The following is a 21,166-nucleotide window of genomic DNA, read 5'->3' on the forward strand; positions in this document are numbered from 1 at the left end:
GTCTGAGATTTTTTTGTTGTTAAAGGAAAGAGAAATGGATGATTTTATTTGTTTGTTTGTTTTTTGGTATCAGGGATTGAACCCAGTGGTGCTTTACCACTGAGCCATATTCCCGCCCTTTTTATATTTTATTTTTGAGACAGGGTTTCACTAAGTTTCTGAGGCTGGTCTTGAACTTGTGATCATCCTGTCTCAGTCTCCTGTGATTACTGGTGTACGCCACCATACCAGCAGAAATGGACTTTTTTGAAATGAGTTCAGATTTAAAAATCTAAGCAAGTTGGCCTGGTCTGGGCTTCAAGAATTAAGTATTTTTAAAGCAACACAGAACAGTATGGTCACTAATTAGAACTATGTAAATATCAGACATAACTTTCCTATATTCATATATGAATACATGACCAGTGAAACTCCACATAAGGTACAATCAAAAGAAAAATCCTAATTAGAATAAGTTATACTCCATGTATGTATAACATGTCAAAATACACTCTGTTGTCACGTATATCTAAAAAGGACAAATTTAAAAAATTAGAAAATAAAAACACAAAAATATGTAAATAGTTGTGACTATGGGTTTGGAAAAGAACATAGTATGTTGGTAGAATTGTTATCTTCAATGTGTATAATTTTAAAGTTTGAAAAGTAAACTGAGAGTTGAAAATGCTAGATCATCTTCATGCAGCATCTAGAGGTAGATTTATTAAAGTTTTAATGTGGCCCTAGAAAAGTTTGTAGGGGAGCAGTTGGATGTTTTGATGCCTGTGGGATTTTCTTTTGGTGGAATGGCATTACCATATTTGCCAGTTGTGAGAGCAGGGTAGATCTTAGTGATTTTAAAGTTTACTGTATTGTGAATTTATTTTAGACATCTCGGGAACTGAAGATTGCTGGTGCCATTGGTCCGTGTGTATCTCTGAACGTGAAAGGACCCTGTGTATCAGAAAATGTAAGGAAACTTCCATCTCCCTCACCTTCCCTGGAGTTAATTCATTAGAGGAGTCTGAGCATAATGATCTTGTATTGTGTCACCTTTGATGGGGGGTAAGGAATAACTCTTCTGACAGTCACTCTGAGAGATGGTGTCAGAGAGAAAGAAATTGACAGATCAGAGATTTTAGTGTCTTACTAAGAATCAGAGCCGACCTGAAGGAGATAGATCCTAAGTCCCCCTGACTCCACAACCCATGCATGAGTGACTGCTGACTCCACAACCCCTACAGTACAAGGCAAGCATTCAGCAGAATCCTTCAGGGATTCTACATGCTCCATTCCCTTGGAATTGATACCTTTGCCTCTCTCTCAGCTAATAATGAGCCTTCTACAACAGAGTCTGCCCTGAGTTGGTGGGGAAGCAGATGATACTGTTACATATACAGACATTGTGTTCTGTAGTAACAATTTGTGAGTGTATGTGAACCAAATTCAGTCATCACTTGGGAGAGTGGCTTTGCTGAAGGCTTACATCCTCTTATTATATATACTTCAACTGCCAAAAAACAAAGCTTTTGGTCTGATGCAGTCTCTGCAGGTGGTCCCAGGTAGGGGTAACACAGTCAGGACTTTCCCTCGTGGTCATCCTCAAAGGGAGGGTGGACTGTAGAGCCAGTTGAGTTCAGGGCATACATCTACAGCTCAGTAGCTGAGTGACCCTGGCAAAGTACTCATTTGCTCTGTGATTCAATGTCTTTATCTGGCAAATAGGGACAATAATAATACCTACCTCACAGCCTTGTTAGGAGTAAATAAGGTAGTTCAGGTGAAGCAGTTGGGACAGGGCCTGACACATGGATGTTCTGTTTCACAGTATCAGCTTTGTCTTCATTAGCCAGTAGAATTCGGCCCTGAAAGTTTTGATTGAGGGATATGGATACAAAGAGGAAAATACAATTTTCAAGCAAACAGAGAAGTTTTAAGGAAGAATAAGATAAATTCCTATTCAATATTGGTAATTGTTAACAGTTTGCCATAATTGTTGTGTCTTCTTTTCTTGCCACACTTGCCTTATCCACTTTTTTTTTTTTTTTTTTTTTTTTGATGATGCTGGGGATTGAACCCAGGGCCTCGTGCATGCTAAGGCAAGCACTCTACCAAGTGAGCTGTATCCCCAGACTCTTGCCTTATCTTTTTGATTAACATTTCTTTGACACAGTAGCTTTATCAACCTTTTTTTTTTTTTTTTTAGATGATACTAGGAATTGAACCCAGGGACACTCTACCAATGTGCTAAACCTCTGCCCCCTTTTTAAAGTTTTTATTTTGACACAGGGTCTTGCTAAATTGCTGAGGCTGGCCTTAAACTTGTGGTTGTTTTTCTGAACCTCCTGAGCTGGTATTTCAGGCATGTACCACTTTGTCCGGCATCTTTAGTGTTTTAAAAAATCTAAAACAGTCTTCATCTTTTTTTTTCATTTGTATATATATTGCTTGCCTTTTTTTTTTTTTAACATGACATTGATTTATTGAAGAGACAGTGCCAGGTGTCTTCTCTAGTAGAATATCTCACATTCTTGATATTTCTGATTGTTTCCTTGAAGGTGTATCTACGTTGTTTCTTTTCTCCCTTTCTTGAGAAGTGAAAGTTTTTAAAGTTGTGATTAAATTTGGGTTGCAAAGAGCTTAATGGTTTTAGCATCCATTGATGATCCTCACTTGAATCAAATTATTTCACTAGAAATTATAAAATGATGATTTTCCGATTCTGTATTTGTACTTCCTCCAATAAAGTCATTTAAATGCTTAAGTAAAGCATTTGTGTATTAGAGAGAAAATGTTATTCTGGGGCACTGGAGAGTTGTGGCCTTGCTGAGCTGGTGCCTAGAGAAGGGGCTAGTGAGGAAAGAAGGAAAGGCTTGTAAACTCCTTTGAGTTTTTGGCCTTTTTGCTGGGTTTTGCCCTTCACCTTCCAGTGGATGTGAAATCCCTGCTTCTTTTAGAGAATACCTCTAAAAGGGAAGCTGAACATCCACAAATCCACCCATCTCACAGTCTTGTTTAGGAAGTGCTAACAAAACAGAGCGCCCTTCCTGCTCTCTACCTTAGAGCTGCTGTGCAATTTCACTTAAGAATCTTTGCTCTCCATTCAGTGTACAGTGTACAGTGTGGGTGGATTCTGAGTAACATGGATGACTCTACTAATGCCTAAGCACAGTTTTCTGCATACTGATGAGGCATGTTACAGCATAAGGTGCCAGCTCCTCTACCATGATAGAATATATATTTCAGAGTCTTGTAATCCCAGTTGAGGTTTCTTGGTGTTTTTTTTAATATTTGTGTTGTTTTCATCTAGATGTTATTATTAAAACAATGATACTCAAGTTCACATTTAAGTGAACCTTATATTTATCACTGGGAGCCATTCAACGAATCAGTGAAGAGCAACCTTCAAACCATTACAATCTCCCCAGTTTTCTCACTGATAATTTATATATAGCTTTCTCAAAAAACAGTTAAATTAGCATTTTATTGCTAATCTTTTATTTCTTGACCTAATAATGATGGTGTCAGAAGTATATAAAACTTTCAAAATAAGTAGATAATTCTTTCTTCTGTTACTTCTTCCCCAGTCCTGCCTAATTTTGTTGACTTCAGTGTTATATGTTGAATATATACAATGTAATGAAAATTGTTCAGAGTGCCAATACAAAAAGCTTAAAGTTCTGTGAATATAAATGTTAAGGCTTTTTCTGGTCTGTAATTGTATTTTTCTCAATAAAAAAATTTTCACTGAAATATAAAATTTTACGTTAAAGGTAATGTTCTAAGTGTCCTGACTTGGTCATCAGTGTTTTTCTTCAGCAGTTAATCATGGGGTTGTATTTTTGTTTTTTAAAATTCCTCTTCTCATCTGTAGGAGCTTGGTGTTGGTGGCACGAGTCAGTGGAAAATCTGTGGTCTGGATCCTACATCTACACTTGGCATCTACTTTGAAGTTGTCAATCAGGTGGGTTTGGATTTCTTCACATGTCTTTATGTCATAGTTTCTTATTTTCTGATTTATTACAAGCCAGTATTCTCTGATTACTTTTGTCACAAACCTCTGTACTGCCTCTGTATTAAACCCGATGCTGGCCTGGTATGATCTTTTTTATTCCATCAGGACTTAGAGTCAGACAGTTAATTTTATCACTTTATTATTGAACTGATAAAGTCATTAGAAGAGTAATGGCTTTTATCAGCCATTACACTTCATTGTAATGTTTGTGAATTTTCCCAATATTTTATTAAGAAAAATGGCAAACATATGGAGAAATTGAAAAAAAAACCTTTCATAGTGAATACCCATATATCCACCAGGAAGATTCGTAATTAAGATTTTACTATAGTTGCTTTATTGTATATATATCTATCTTATTTGTATGCATTTAAGAGCAACTTACAGTCATAGCTGTATATCTCCCTGAACATTTCAGCACATATATTATTAACTGGGGTTCAATTTTTTTTTTTGTCCCCGCCTACTCCCAGCCCCAGTGCTGGGAATTGAACCCAAGGCCTTACGTGCGTACTACACATGTGCTGTACCACTAAGCTATACCCCAAAATCAAGAAGTAGTAAATGTGGTTCTCTTTTTTTTTTTTTTTTAGGTAAAAGTTATGTACAGTGAAGTGAATGTGTAGGTCCAAAATGTACCATTCAGAATGCATCAGGAACCTTACCATGGTAGCTGTCAGTTGATGTAGAAGAGCACTATGGGCTCTGACTGAGTCATGCCTGTGGCAGTAACCAAGTGTGGCCTCTTGCTTTGCAGCACAATGCCCCGATCCCCCAAGGAGGCAGAGGCGCCATCCAGTTTGTCACACAGTATCAGCACTCCAGTACCCAGAAGCGCATTCGCGTGACCACCATTGCCCGAAAGTGAGCCACCCTGTTTCCTTTCTGTTGAGCCACTGATTGATGGTTTTCCTGTGAAGAGATAGTTTAGCATCTATAAGTTTGTCTTTCTGATTCCATTAAATGGTTCAGAGGAAGAGGAGGCATTCTTGGTTAGTCTAGTTGGACTTCGGGCCTGGGGTAATCAGCTTTCATTAAGAATGTAGTTCATTGAAAATTATCTATCATGATTTTATTTATTAGCTAAGTAAAATAACTCATAAATACATCTTATTAAATATTCAAGCAGAATATAAGTGCATTTATGTGGGTTCCATATCCATAGATTCAGCCAACCTCAAATGGGAAATATTTAAAAGAATTCTGTACTGAACATGTATGACTTTTTTCTTGTCATTATTCCCTAAAAAATACAATATTAACAACTATTTACATAGCATTGTGTCAGGTATCATAAGTAATCTAGGAATGATTTAAAGTGTGCCAGGCATAGTGGCGTATGCCTGTAATTCCAGTGGCTCAGGAGGCTGAGGCAGGAGGATCACAAGTTTAAAGGCCAGCCTCTGCAACTTAGCAAGGTCCTAAGCAACTTGTAAGACCCTGTCTCAAAATAAAAAAATAAAGGGTTGGAAATGTGGCTTAGTGGTTAGGCACCTCTGGATTCAATCCCTGGTACCAAAAAAAAAATAATATTTGGCAGCATGTACACAGATTATTGCAAGTATTATGCTATTTTATTTAAGAAACTTGAGCATCCATAAATTTTGATAAATGAGGAGGATCTTGGTGCCATTCCCCAGTGGATACCAAGAGACTGTATATTTATGGGTCTTTCCACTTATTCTCCCTAGACATGCTGTTACTAATTTAACCTCACAATCCCATTTCTGTGAAGTTATGTACCATATATGTTTGTATGTATTTGCAAGCCTATCTCTCACTTATTTTAGTGGTTAAATAGGATTGCATGGTTTGGATGGTATATATCACTCCTCTTTTAAAGAACATTTCAAGTTCTGCCTTCTTACTGTGGTGCACTTATATTTTTAGGTCTTTGCACACACAGGTATTTCTTTCCAGCTCTTCACAGACATAAAATTTTGGATGCTAGAGAACTACTTTCTTAAGAGGCCAGTTTGTAGTCTCCCCCATAGCATAAGGAGAATTGCCTCATTTACAATGAATGTTATCAATTTTTAAAAAAATATTTTTAGTTGTAGATGGACACAATAACTTTATTTTATTTATTTTTTACGTAGTGCTGAGGCTCAAACCCAGTTCCTCACACATATTAGGCACGTGCTCCACCACTGAGCCACAATACCAACACCAATATCAATTTTTAACATTAAAGTAAAAAGCAATATCTCACTTTAATTTGTACTCCCCCATATGTCAGTGAGTTATGTGCTTCTTCATATTTATTGGCTACATATATTTCTCTTTTTGTAAAATCTGTTTCTTCTTCTTGTTCATTGATTTTCAGAGAAACTGTGAAATCTGAATATAATTGTTATGTTTGGTGTGCATATCTGTTCCCAGTCTGTTGTCTTTTAACTTTGTTCATTATGTCTTTATTCATCTGGAAAACTTTGTGTATGCTAATTTTTTTTCCACTGAGGCAGTGCTGGGAAGTCATTTTGTGAATTTGTAAACATTTAGATTTTTTTAAGTTTGGTCTAGAAGAAGGAACATGGGATTGAGACAGTACATTTTTGGGTGTCTGTTTTCATGATATCTTATAGAACATTGTGAATTTTTCTTTTGAATTTATAGCCTTCAGAGATCACGTGAAGGTGATTGAAAATATGTTAAACTCTAGTGATTTCTTAGTGAAAGTGTAGTTCAAATATCTGTTGTCTTAGATGAAGATACAGGATTTATGTTTATCCAAATGGAGTCCTGGCCTTCTGGTCATTCCTGAACTTAAGCATGGCACTAACTCTGAAATTGTCAGTTGGGCAGATGCACAGAGTCAGCTCAGGCACATCGAAGCTGCTTTTGACCAGGAGGCTGCAGCAGTTTTGATGGCACGGCTTGGAGTATTCCGGGCAGAATCAGAGGAGGGGCCTGATGTGCTCCGGTGGCTGGACCGACAACTCATCCGACTGGTAAACAATGGCATTAGATTCAGTCTTTTTCTCTGCTTCACTTTTGAAAAAATTGTCTCTTAATCCTATTATTTTATATAATCAGTCAGGAAGAAATTGTCAGTTACCTTATGCAAAACACTTGATGATTTTGAGACTGATATGAAAGAAGTATTTACTGTGCATTTCCCCCTCAAAGGCTGACCTTGTAGTGGAAAGAAACAACATGTACAGAACATTTGGGAAGTGATGCAAATCTGCACGTGTTAATAGCTGAATTAGATGAGTCATTTTGGGAATGCTATGACCCTGTGTTTTTCAGATCTGGATGGTGGTTTTGGGAAACAGGGATCTGAGCACAGGGAGTTTAGGGAAATGCCTCATGTTATTATTCTGGGTCCAAGAAGAGGGAGATCACACAATAATGTAAAAGGGAAGATTTTATGTGAAGAATTATTAAAACAGGGGAATAGGATAAAGAGGAGTTGGCTACTAAGAAGTAAAGAGAACTGGCAGATATAAGGTACAGACAGTACTTCTAGAACTGAGATAGAGCACCCTCTCCCGGAGGGCTGATTGAGACTGTGGCCTGTGGCTCAATGACTCTTTCATGGCAGAGAACTTACTATGGTGCTGTGCCAGAGGGACTTGCTAGAAATTTTCTCTAGAATTTGACAAAAAATCTATCATCTGGGTACTAGGGAAGGCTGTTCACAGGGAAGTATCTCAGCAGAGGTGCATGGGGTGCTGACTGTGTGTACTCTAGGATCTCAGCACTGGGGAGGCTATAGAACTGTAGGAGCCTGGTGCTGAGGCAGCTGCCATATGAGTACACTGGTATTCAGAAGGCAGCACTTGCCTCCATCACCCTCTTCTAACAAAGCTTAGCATCATGCCAATTGGCAAAGTAGTTAAAGGGCCCATATTTATGTCATGGCAGGCAGAAGGGGTGAACTTGGAACACCAAGTCAATGAATCGATAATTGACCTACCACATAATGTACTTTCTTGGAGATTCACAGCATGTATTTGTGATCTAAGACTTAGGGAAGAAACCTATTTAACTCTGTTTAATTCTGTATTTGCCTTTGCCATCTCGTGGAACCATTTATCAGGAAGTATCAGTACTTCAAACAAAACTTGAAAATTGTTTCTCTAGATTTCAAAAGGAGGACAGATGAGCAGACAGCCCAAGGTTGGCAAAGGCTTCATGTGGGAACTGAGACTCAAATCAGATCTTTTTATAAAGAGTAAGATAGGTGCTGAACATATAGCCCATCTTGTAGTGTGCTTGACTAGCATGTGCAAGGGTTGGGGTTCAATTCCCCAGCACCTCGCAGGGAAAAAAATAAATAAATAAAGAGTAGGATAATAGGAGAGAAGGCAAGGCATGGCAGGTGGATCCAGGCTGTGGGAGGTAGCCGTGCCCTTCAGCTTATGCTGGGGACATCAGAGAGACCACTGTCAAAGGAAGGTGAAGGTACACCTTGACTGCAGGGAGCCAAGCACTAACCTCTGAGCAGTCCATAGTTAAGAGGAGAGGGGAGGACAAGGAGCCAGTAAAGAAGGTAGAGAGGATTGGTTGGAGAGAAACAGAAAGTGGTATTTTCGCAACTGAAATAAAGTTTCAAGAAGTTTGACTTATGCCACTGGAAAGCTCAAGAAGGTGAGAACTATGAAAAGACATGAGATTTATTAGAAAAAATGTAATTGTTAGAAATGGGATTTCTTTAGTGAACAGCCTAGTTCTCTAGTGGCTGAGGAAATATGTGATCAGAAGTGAAGCCCAGAAGGTAAACAATATGGTTCTGAAACCTGCCATTCAGAGAGACGGAAAACCTGAGTTGTCCACAAGAGAATGTCAAGGTGTAACTGTAATTGCTAGTTTTCATGGTATTGGAAGGTTTTCACATGGAAGAGGCACCTGAGAGCTCTTCTAGCCTGTTTGTAGTCAGGATGGACTACATCCTTGGGCCAGCATGACCTGAGAGCTAGTTAGGGACACAGAATCTCTTGCTCCTCCTGAGAAGGGCATTTTAACAAGAGTTCTGGTGATTTGTCTGCTCTTACCCTGAGAAGGGCTGGTCTAGAACTCACAGGAAGTAACAGATTTAAGATTGGAGCATAGCTCTTAGTATGGGATTTTTTCAGGTGACACTAACTTAGATTTTTCTCTTTTCTTTCTTTTTCTTTTAAAATGTAATTTCTACAGTGTCAGAAGTTTGGACAGTATAACAAAGAAGACCCCACTTCTTTTAGGTTATCAGATTCCTTTTCTCTATATCCTCAGGTAAGAAATATATGTATTTTAGCAGGTAGGGATGGAGCACAGTCATAGAGCACTTGCCTAGTGAGCACCAGGCCCTGAATTCCATCCCCATGCATCACAAAGGAAGCAAAGAAAAAAAAATTTTTTTAAATAACTATAGAACAAAAAATTATAATTTAAATAAATTTGTCCTTGGGGTAAAGTGAAGACATTTTATGTTTTGAGACTCAGGTATTCTACTTTTTCTGAACCTTTTCCCTCATGTATGAATGAGGAAATAGAACTTGCTCAGTGGGTGGCTGTTGCGGGGCGGGTTACCTGAACTGAGGCCAATCAAGTATTAGATATCTAGCATGGTGTCAGACACCTGCAGCACTTTATAAATGTGAGCCTGCTGGCAGTGGGGGGCCTGAGACTTGCAGGAGCCCGTGTCTGAATGGCTGAAGCCATGTGGTATTGTGGGAAGAGTCCTGGACTGGCCTTTCAGGGTGGAGCTCTAACACTGGCCCTGCTGCTGATGACCTTAGGTGAAGTCAGAAATCCCTGTGGATTTTCATTTCTCCATCTTTAGAAGGGAGGAATTGGTCTGGAGAACTGGTTTGCAGTTTCTTTAAAACCATATAATCCTTCCAGAGGACTTTTCCTCAAAAGCCAGGATGTAAAGCAGACAGATTGGTGCTGCTCTGGTTGTGCCCATGTACCACCCACGGGCTGGGTCCCACCAGAGCTTCTGATCCCAGGGCTGCACTAAGACTTCGAAGAGCACAGTTTGGATGGTTTCTAAGATTCCTTTTGTCAAGGCATTCTAGGATAGAGGTCAGTTCAGAACCCAGTCTGTGGAGCCAAATGACCTGGATTAGAGTCCAGTTGTGCCACTCAGATGTTAGGTGACATTGGGTAAGTTGCTCACCCTCTGTACCTCTGTTTCCTCACCTATAAACCAAGGATGGTAAGAGAACCTACCACATGGGCTTACTGGAAGGACTAAATAATTCTTGTCAAGTCCTTGTGCCTGGTACATAGGATGTCTTAAATGTCAGCCATAATTATTTAGGAACCTATGATTTAGTATTTGGAGATTTAGGAACTTAATACTTCTAAAGGCAGCTCCTTTTCATGTTCTAGCAACTCTTTAGAGTGAGCTAAAAGTCTGCTGTGCCCTCTCTAATCCTTAGGATAAAGAATGTATGTTTCCAGTGTCATTGCTTGTGCCCTTCTGCCCTGTGCTTAACTTCACTCCAACTAACCAGCCTGCCCTGAGCACTCATCTACCATTCCTGTACATGGAGTCCCTTTCTCCATCCCTCCTCATGCCCCACTCTGGCCTCCTCATGCATGTCTTTCAAGGTATATCCTCAGGCCTTATAGCTTTCTCCTGCTGGGCCCCCTCTCCAAGCCCACTTTCTTGTATCCTGGCTCATAATTCAAAAACTTCATTTATGTCTTTTCCCCACTGGACTTAATGTCTTTGAGAAAAAATGTTCTTTCTATATCCCAACTCAGGAACTCTGGAAAAAAATAATTCTTTGCTCCTTCTTTTTCTTATGGAAGCTTTGACATATCCAGAAATGCTTTTTAAATTTTTTTTAGTTGTAGGTGGACTTAATAACTTTATTTTATTTATTTATTTTTATGTGGTGCTGAGGATCGAACCCAGTGCCTCACCCATGCTAGACAAGCACTCTACCACTGAGCTACAACCCAAGCCCCCAGAAATGCTTTTTGTTTGATTGTTTTTTGTTTTTTAAACTTTCTTGCCCAGAACTGGTGGAACACACTCATAATCCCAGTGGCTCTGGAGTTTGAGGCAGGAGGATCACAAGTTCAAGGCCAGCCTTAGAAATTTAGCAAAGACTTTCAGCACCTTAGCGAGACCCTGTCTCAAAATAAAAAATAAAAAGGGCTAGAAATGTGATTCAGTGGTTAAGACCCCTTAGGTTCAACCCTGGTACTGAAAATAAATGAATGAAACTTTCTAGCTGGGTACAGTGGCACACATCTATAATCCCTGTAGCTCAGGAAGATGAGGCAGAAGAATCACAAATTCAAAGCCAGCCTTAGCAACTTAGAGACCTTAAGCAACTTAGTGAGATCCTGTCTCAAAAAGTAAAAGGGCTGGGGATGTGCCTCAGTGATTAAGTGCCCCTGGGATTTAATACCCCATACACCCCCCCAAAAAAAAAGCAAAAAGAAAAGAAAAACAACTTTCTTAAAAATTTTTAATCATGGTAAAAAGCATATACCATAAAATTTACTTGTTTTTAAGTGTACAGTTGTGTAGTATTAAGTATATTCACATTGTTGTGCAACAGATCCCTAGAATTTCTCATCTTGTAAAACTGAAACTCTACACCTAATAAACAACTCTTCCTTTCCCTTTTCCCTTAACCCCTGGGTCACCTTCTACTTCTTTGTGAATCCAGAGGCTTTTTATTAGAATCTGAGTTCTCAGACCAAAGGTATACTCTTTGTATACAAATTTATAACTATGTGCATTGGTCTTTTTTTTCCCTTGGTAAATGCAGTTCATGTTCCATCTTAGAAGATCTCCATTTCTTCAAGTGTTTAACAACAGTCCTGATGAATCGTCCTATTATAGACACCACTTTGCCAGGCAGGATCTGACCCAGTCCCTCATCATGATCCAGCCCATTCTCTATTCCTACTCATTCCATGGGCCACCAGAGGTAAGGCTGGATGTACATGCTTTTCTTTATTTTTAAAGTAATGAAAGTATTTTATTATTAAAATAAAAATCATAATAAAAATATTTTATAGTAAACTTTTAAGACTTGTATGAAGTATTTTTCATGTAGACACGCCCATTCCCTCTCAACTACAGCTAAAGTCTATTTGAGAGAAAGATTGGATTCATTAAATTATATTTCTAGCACAAAACTGAGAATGTTTAAAATTATTTCTGATTTTTAGTTCACAAGATATCATTAAATTCTCTTCCCAATTGATAAAGGATTATTTGGAGCCTGTTTCTTCTATGAAGTTGAGACTTAAAACCATTGAGTTGGGAACCAGAAAGTGGTGGAAACTGTGTAAACAACTTTTTTCACTGTTCAGTGAAGCTCTGAGTGTGGGATTGGAGTGGTTGCCATGTGGGGAAGAAGGAAGACCAGTAACATATCTCCCTTTTTTTTTAGCCAGTCCTCTTGGATAGTAGCAGCATTCTCGCTGACAGAATCTTGCTGATGGATACTTTCTTTCAAATCGTTATTTATCTTGGTGAGGTAAGATGATATCAGTTTCTTTCCTGATGCTTATTTTTGTTTTCTTGTTATTTATTAATTTAGTTAGTTAGTTGGTTTTTTAAAATGGCATTTGAAACAAGAAGTTGAACTTAGAGCCCTGCATGGTGGCACATGCCTGCGATCTCAGTGACTTGGGAAGCTGAAGCAGGAGGATTGCAAGTTTGAGGTCAGCTTTAGCAACTTAGGGAGGCCCTGTCTCAAAAGATGAAAAGGTTTGCGGGGGCTAGAGTTGTGGCTCAGTGGTAGAGCACTTGCCTGGCATGTGTGAGGCACTGGGTTCGATACTCAGTACCACATATAAATAAATAAAATTTAAAAGGTCCATTGACAACTAAAAAAAAAAGGTTTGGGGATATAGCTCAGTGGTAAGGCACTCCTGGATTCCTGGATTTAATCATCCCCTCAACCCCATCCTGCCACCTCTCCTCACCACATATAATGCATATAGTACCTTTAGTTCTAAATATGACAAAATTATTTTTTCAGGTCTGTGAGATATTTGTATAGTTTGTATATTTAATATATTTGTTAGTAAATCTCAAGTGTCCTTTTAAGTCACTGTACTTGATTACTTTATGAAGTAAAATTTTAGGCAAGACCAGCTTATTCTTTAGTAAACTTTTTGTACACACTGCTGTCCTTTCAGTGTTATATTAGAGTTATGTTTGGGGCTATACGTTTTCTTGGATGAAATAACCTGGCATAAAAACATTACTCTGGGTCTGTGGATCCTTTAGTTGGCTGTGGGTGGCTTCCAGGGGAGAATACATTTCTTTCTCAAAGGGCTTCATGAGAAAGAAGTGGATTCCCCAAGGGGAATGGTTTCTCTGAATTATTTGCATCCTTATGGGAGAAAAATTCTTTTATTGAGTATTATACTCAGTGATGATGATTTTTCTCTTGTTTGTTCTTTACATTCATAAGTTGCACGGGCAGTTGATTTGATTTCCTAGAGTCTCAACATTAGAAGTGATTTCAAATGACTTGAGAAGATATAAATTATGTTTTAGAATTTCCTTAATAACTTAGGAAGTATTAGAAAACTAACACTGTAGCTTCATTTGGCCTCAGCTTACCCCTTATAGATATTTAATGCAATCCCCAGTCTTCCTCATTCACACATTTGTTAAGTACCTTCTGTGTACAAATTAGGACTTCTAAAGACAAAAACAATAATACTGTTTCCACTCTCCGAAAGCCCTGCGAAAGCCCTGAGTTGGCTGGTTTTGGGTGTTCTTATGAACTCTTGGGCCCAAGTGAGCTTGTAGGCACTTCCTCCAGGTCACCAGTCAGTAAAAAATTAAGTCTTGGGGAATGGTAATTGACAGCTTTGAGAAGAGGAGAGCAGGCTGTGGAAGGAGCCATTGAAAGAGGGTCGTCATCTTCAGTTTTGTTGCTAAAACGCATTGAACAATTGCTGTATCTTATTCTGTTTTCCTCTCCATTGTTTCCCTTTTTTGTATCCATAAAATAACAGGAGAAAGAACTTCAATTTACCTATAAGATACACAAATAAATTAAAAAGTATTTCTTGATTTCCTGTGTGTACAAGATATTTTTGAGGACTACAAAAAAAAGGAATAAGATACGAAGTGTTTAGCCCAGTAGGGGAGACAAATAACCTTGATTTTCCATAGTTTATTATGTTGCCTTCTCTTCATTGCCTATTACTTAATTAACACTCTTACTTTCTTACAGGTTTTATCTCCTCTGCCAAGACTACCCAACTCAGGGCCCAGGAGGAGCAAGGGATGGGAATGGGTCAGACCCACCCAGTCTGTATGGCAGAGGAGGCGTATAATGTGTGTACGCTGTTAGGAAAAGAGAAGTGGGCAGCCAGCCTAACAAAGAATGAAGAGATGACTGGCTAGACTGAGTGATAACAGTGGAAGTGGGATAGAAAGGAGGCCATGACTTCTTGGTATAACTAATCATGGACTTTGTTAAATAGTTGGTGTATACAGTTAGAAGGGAAGATGAGATGTAACTGATGGCTGGGAGAACTGCGTAGGTGATGCCTTGTGTGCACCCTGTTTACTAGCTCCTATTTCTCCTCCTCCTAGTCAGCTCTGCTTTACTTCCCTCAGAAACTTCTCATTTTTGTCACAAGACTTCACAGGGAACAAGTTCTGGATGCTGGTAGTAGTAAAATGTATGAGCATTGATCAAGGCCGCCATTATAGTGTTTCCACACAGTTTTGGTTCATTTTTTTTTTTTTTTTTTTTAACTTAGACCATAGCCCAGTGGCAGAAAGCTAGATATCAAGACATGCCTGAATATGAAAACTTCAAGCACCTTTTGCAGGCACCGTTGGATGATGCTCAAGAAATTCTGCAAGCCCGCTTCCCAATGCCACGTTACATCAACACGGAGCATGGTGGTAGTCAAGTGAGTGAACCGAATTTTTGCTCTAATGTGTCGCTGGCTCTTTACGGTACCAAATTGAGTGAACTGAATTTTTGCTCTAATGTGTCGCTGGCTCTTTGCGGTACCAAATCCGTGGATATTTGTCACCGCCTGCAGCAACAATTTGCGCGGGTCTTTATGGGTGGTGGACTGGAAACTGAGCTACTTCTATTTCTGAGCAACTTCCTTACCTGCTTGCTTGTTTAGAGTTTGAATATGTGATACAAAGGCCACACTAACAGTAGTACAAATACACAAACGATACAAAATACACACATTAGCGAAACTGTCTTTTATTTACCTGAGTGCTCATTACATTCCCTCTCTAGGGGAATCTTCTGTTACTAATGTTCTGTCAGTTTCATGATCTGTTTTTATGGCTATAAAACCATACAGGGCTCTCCCCCTCCCTAGTTTCAGGGAAACCTTTCTTCCCCATCTTAGGCATTTAGTTATCTGTCCTTGAGTACATACCCACAATAGGAATGAAGTAATCCAGATTTTGGGGATGGTACCAGAAGATCTCAGAAATGACCATCTCCCAAATTAACAAGTGAATTACAACTCCAACAGAGAACACGTGGAATGTAGCCTTTGAATCACCTCTTTAAAAGCCTCTTGTTCCTGCTGATGCCAGAATCATAACCTTTGGGACAGGAGTCCCCTATGTTTCTTTGCTAGTAAAGTAATAAAAGTTTTTTCCTTTTCTTCAAAGAAAAAAAAAAAAAAAAAACAGACAGGGTAATTACTCTTTTATGTGGTGACATAAACGAACATACAGGTAATCTTACAACTCTATTTTTTAAATGTATGTGCTGATATTAAAGCATAGGATTACTAATGATTTCAGGATCCTTCATGAGTGGGGAACCAATGGGCTTAAGCTAAAGAAATAATCTCAAAAAAAAAAAAAAAAAAGAAGTTCCTGTACAATAAAAAATATCTAAATATCTATTTTGGGTTGGGGCTGTAGCTCAATGGCAGAGCACTTGCCTAGCATGTATAAGGCACTAGGTTTGATCCTTAGCATCACATAAAGATAAACAAATAAATAAAGGTATTTTGTCCATCTGCAACTACAAAAAATATATATAATAAATTTAAAAAATGACCTTGGCCCAGCATCTAGAGTCTTTGAGGATGGGGTTCCAGGTCAATTAAAAAAAAAAAAAAAAAAAGTATCTAATTTCACCAAAAAAGTATTGAAAAAAATTTATCTTACTTTTCTCTATTACACTAATATTAATACTTTTAATCTTTTTTTTTTTTTAATTATTGTACACAAATGGGATACATGTTGTTTCTCTATTTGTACATGACATAAAGGCGTACCATTTGTGCACTCATAAATTTACAAAGGGTAATGTTTGATTCATTCTGTTATTTTTTCCCTTCCCCCCACCCCTCCCACCCCTCTTTTCCCTCTATACAGTCCTTCCTTCCTCCATTCTTGCCCCCCTCCCTAAACCTCACTCTAAACCTAACATTAACACTTCCCACCCCACATTATGTGTCCTCATCCACTTATTAGCGATATCATTCTTCCTTTGGTTTTTTGAGATTGGCTTATCTCACTTAGCATGATATTCTCCAATTTCATCCATTTGCCTGCAAATGCCATAATTTTATCATTCTTTATGGCAGAGTAATATTCCATTGTATATATATACTACATTTTCTTTATCCATTCATCAATTGAAGGACATCTAGGTTGGTTCCACAATCTGGCTATTGTGAACTGAGCAGCTGTGAACATTGATGTGGCTGTATCTCTGTAATATGCTGATTTTAAATCCTTTGGGTATAGGCCAAGGAGTGGGATAGCTGGGTCAAATGGTGGTTCCATTCCAAGTTTTCTAAGGAGTCTCCATACTGCTTTCCAGAGTGGCTGCACTAATTTGCAGCCCCACCAGCAATGTATGAGTGTACCTTTCTCCCCACATCCTCGCTAACACCTGTTGTTGCTTGTATTCTTGATAATCGCCATTCTAATTGGGGTGAGATGGAATCTTAGGGTGGTTTTGATTTGCATTTCTCTTATTACTAGAGATGTTGAACATTTTTCCATATGTTTGTTGATTGCTTGTAGATCTTCTTCTGTGAAGTGTCTATTCATTTCCTTAGCCCATTTGTCGATTAGATTACTTGCATTCTTGGTGTAGAGTTTTTTGAGTTCTTTATAGATTCTGGAGATTAGCGCTCTATCTGAAGTATGATTGGCAAAGATTTTCTCCCACTCTGTAGGCTCTTTCTTCGCATTGCTGATAGTTTCCTTTGCTGAGAGAAAGCTTTTTAGTTTGAATCTATCCCAGTTATTAATTCTTGCTTTTATTTCTTGTGCTATTGGAGTCCTGTTGAGGAAGTCTGGTCCTAGGCCGACATGTTGAAGCTCTGGACCTACTTTTTCTTCTATAAGATGCAAGGTCTCTGGTCTGATTCCAAGATCCTTAATCCATTTTGAGTTTAGTTTCGTGCATGGTGAGAGATATGGGTTTAGTTTCATTCTGTTGCATATGGATTTCCAATTCTCCCAGCACCATTTGTTGAAGAGGCTATCTTTTCTCCATTGCATATTTTTGGCCCCTTTGTCTAGTATGAGAAAATTGTATTTATTTGGGTTTGAGTCCATGTCCTCTATTCTGTACCATTGATCCACCTTTCTATTTTGGTACCAATACCATGCCGTTTTTGTTACTATTGCTTTGTAGTAGAGTTGAAGATCTGGTATTGCGATACCCCCTGCTTCACTCTTTCTGCCAAGGATTGCTTTAGCTATTCTGGGTTTTTTATTCTTCCAGATGAATTTCATAATTGCTTGCTCTATTTCTGTAAGGTACATCATTGGGATTTTAATTGGAATTGCATTGAATCTGTATAGCACTTTTGGTAGTATGGCCATTTTGACAATATTAATTCTGCCTATCCAAGAACATGGGAGATCTTTCCATCTTCTAAGGTTTTCTTTAATTTCTTTCTTTAGTGTTCTGTAGTTCTCATTGTAGAGGTCTTTCACCTCTTTTGTGAGATTGATTCCCAAGTATTTTATTTTTTTCAAAGCTATTGTGAATGGGGTAGTTTTCCTAATTTCTCTTTCTGAAGATTCATCGCTTATGTATAGAAATGCCTTAGATTTATGTGCATTGATCTTATATCCTGCTACTTTACTGAATTCACTTATGAGATCTCACAGTTTTCTGGTGGAATTTCCTGGTTCCTCTAAGTATACAATCATATCATCAGCAAATAGGGATAGTTTGAGTTCTTCTTTTCCTATTTGTATCCCTTTAATTTCTTTGGTCTGTCTAATTGCTCTGGCTAGAGTTTCAAGGACGATATTGAATAGAAGTGGTGAAAGAGGGCATCCCTGCCTTGTTCCAGTTTTTAGAGGGAATGCTTTCAGTTTTTCACCATGTAGAATAATATTAGCCATGGGCTTAGCGTAGATGGCCTTTATAATGTTAAGGAATGTTCCCACTATCCCTATTTTTTCTAGTGTTTTGAGCATGAAGGGATGCTGTATTTTATCAAATGCTTTTTCTGCATCTATCGAAATAATCATGTGATTCTTGACTTTAAGTCTATTGATATGGTGAATTACATTTATTGATTTCCTGATGTTGAACCAACCTTGCATCCCTGGGATGAAACCCACTTGATCATGGTGCACTATCTTTTTAATATGTTTTTGTATGCGATTTGCTAAAATTTTGTTGAGAATTTTTGCGTCGATGTTCATTAAGGATATTGGTCTGAAATTTTCTTTCCTCGATGTGTCTGTGTCTGGTTTAGGTATCAGGGTAATATTGGCTTCATAGAATGAGTTTGGGAGGGTTCCCTCCTCTTCTATTTTATGGAATACTTTGAGAAGTATTGGAATGAGCTCTTCTTTAAAAGTTTTGTAGAACTCGGCTGAGAACCCATCTGGTCTTGGACTTTTCTTTGTTGGTAGGCTTTTGATGACTTCTTCTATTTCATTACTTGAAATTGGTCTATTTAAATTGTGTATGTCCTCCTCGTTTAGTTTAGGCAATTCATATGTCTCTAGAAACCTGTTGATGTCTTCGAAATTTTCTATTTTGTTGGAGTATAGATTTTCAAAATAGCTTCTAATTATGTTTTGTATTTCAGTCGTGTCTGTTGTGATATTTCCTTGTTCATTCCGAATTTTAGTGATTTGGGTTTTCTCTCGTCTTCTCTTTGTTAGTGTGGCTAAAGGTTTATCAATTTTGTTTATTTTTTCGAAGAACCAACTATTTATTTTGTCAATTTTTTGTATTGTTTCTTTTATTTCAATTTCATTGATTTCAGCTCTCAGTTTGACTATTTCCTGTCTTCTACTACTTTTGGTGTTGGTCTGTTCTTCTTTTTCTAGGGCTTTGAGCTGTAGTGTTAGGTCGTTTATTTTTTGAGTTTTATTTCTTTTATTAAATGTGCTCCATGAAATAAATCTTCCTCTAAGTACTGCTTTCATAGTGTCCCAGAGATTTTGATATGATGTTTCTTTGTTCTCGTTTACCTCTAAGAATTTTTTAATTTCCTTCCTAATATCTTCTGTTATCCATTCATCATATAATAGCATATTGTTTAATCTCCAGGTGTTGGAGTAGTTTCTGTTTTTTACTCTTTCATTTATTTCTAACTTCAATCCATTATGATCTGATAGAATACAAGGTAGTGTCTCTATCTTCTTGTATTTGCTGACATTAGCTTTGTGGCATAATATATGGTCTATTTTAGAGAAGGATCCATGTGCTGCTGAGAAGAAAGTGTATTCGCTCTTGGTTGGATGGTATATTCTATAAATGTCTGTTCAGTCTAAATTATTGATTGTGTTATTGAGATCTATGGTTTCTTTGTTCAATTTTGGTTTGGAAGATCTGTCCAGTGGTGAGAGAGGCGTGTTAAAATCACCTAGTATTATTGTGTTATGGTCTATTTGGTTTCTAAAATTGAGAAGGATTTGTTTAACATACATGGATGAGCCACTGTTTGGGGCACAGATGTTTATGATTGTTATATCTTGCTGATTTATGCTTCCCTTAAGCAGTATGAAATGTCCTTCTTTATCCCTTCTGACTGACATTGGCTTGAAGTTCACATTATCTGAAATGAGGATGGATACTCCAGCTTTTTTGCTGAGTCCATGTGCATGGTATGTTTTTCCCCATCCTTTCACCTTTAGTCTATGGGTATCTCTTTCTATGAGGTGAGTCTCTTGCAGGCAACATATTGTTGGATCTTTCTATTTAATCCAATCCGCCAGTCTATGTCTTTTGATTGATGAATTCAGGCCATTAACATTCAGGGTTATTATTGAGATATGATTTGTATTCCCGGTCATTTGGTTCATATTTAAAATTTTATTTATTTATTTATTTATTTTTTGACACATCTTGGTTCCTCCTTTATTTGACAGTTCCTTTAGGATAATTTCTCCCTTTGCTGATTTGCTTCTTTGTTTTTTATTTCTTCCTCATGAAATATTTTGCCGAGAATGTTCTGTAATGCTGGCTTTCTTTTTGTAAATTCTTTTAGCTTTTGTTTATCATGGAAAGATTTTATTTCATCGTCAAATTTGAAGGTAAGCTTTGCTGGGTATAAGATTCTTGGTTGGCATCCATTTTCTTTCAGAGCTTGAAAAATGTTGTTCCAGGCCCTTCTAGCTTTTAGGGTCTGGATTGAAAAATCTGCTGATATCCGTATTGGTTTCCCCCTGAATGTAATTTGGTTCTTTTCTCTCACAGCCTTTAAAATTCTGTCTTTATTTTGTATGTTAGGTATTTTCATTATAATGTGCCTTGGTGTGGGTCTGTTGTAATTTTGTGTATTTGGAGTCCTATAAGCCTCTTGAACTTGATTTTCCATTTCATTCTTCAGATTTGGGAAATTTTCTGATATTATTTCATTGAATAGATTGTTCATTCCTTTGGTTTGTTTCTCTAAGCCTTCCTCAATCCCAATAATTCTCAAATTTGGCCTTTTCATGATATCCCATAGTTCTTGCAGATTCTGTTCATGATTTCTTACCATCTTCTCTGTTTGTTCAACTTTGTTTTCGAGGTTAAATATTTTGTCTTCAATATCTGAAGTTCTGTCTTCCAGCTGTTCTATCCTATTGGTTATGCTTTCTATGGAGTTCTTAATTTGGTTTATTGTTTCCTTCATTTCAAGGATTTCTGTTTGTTTTTTTTTTAATATCTCTAACTCTTTATTGAAATGATCTTTTGCTTCCTGAATTTGCTCTGTTAACTGTCGATTGGTGCGATCATTCAATGCCTGCATTTGCTCTTTCATCTCATCAAT

The 21,166-nt window shown here is 37.8% G+C and overlaps 1 protein-coding gene across 3 annotated transcripts in view; it reads left to right on the forward strand.

The window, feature by feature from the left end:
- Sec23b (SEC23 homolog B, COPII coat complex component) overlaps window positions 1–21,166 on the forward strand; it is a 43,136-nt gene that overhangs the window by 16,467 nt on the left and 5,503 nt on the right. For all 3 annotated transcript variants that reach the window (XM_047539761.1, XM_047539762.1, XM_047539763.1), the window contains 8 exons: window positions 869–949; window positions 3,854–3,943; window positions 4,752–4,858; window positions 6,792–6,945; window positions 9,137–9,214; window positions 11,719–11,880; window positions 12,349–12,435; window positions 14,690–14,845. In XM_047539761.1, coding sequence (XP_047395717.1) covers window positions 869–949; window positions 3,854–3,943; window positions 4,752–4,858; window positions 6,792–6,945; window positions 9,137–9,214; window positions 11,719–11,880; window positions 12,349–12,435; window positions 14,690–14,845 — 915 coding nt within the window. The remainder of the gene's footprint in view (window positions 1–868; window positions 950–3,853; window positions 3,944–4,751; window positions 4,859–6,791; window positions 6,946–9,136; window positions 9,215–11,718; window positions 11,881–12,348; window positions 12,436–14,689; window positions 14,846–21,166) is intronic.

This window comes from Sciurus carolinensis, chromosome 2, assembly GCF_902686445.1.
Source record: "Sciurus carolinensis chromosome 2, mSciCar1.2, whole genome shotgun sequence".
NCBI lineage: Eukaryota > Metazoa > Chordata > Mammalia > Rodentia > Sciuridae > Sciurus > Sciurus carolinensis.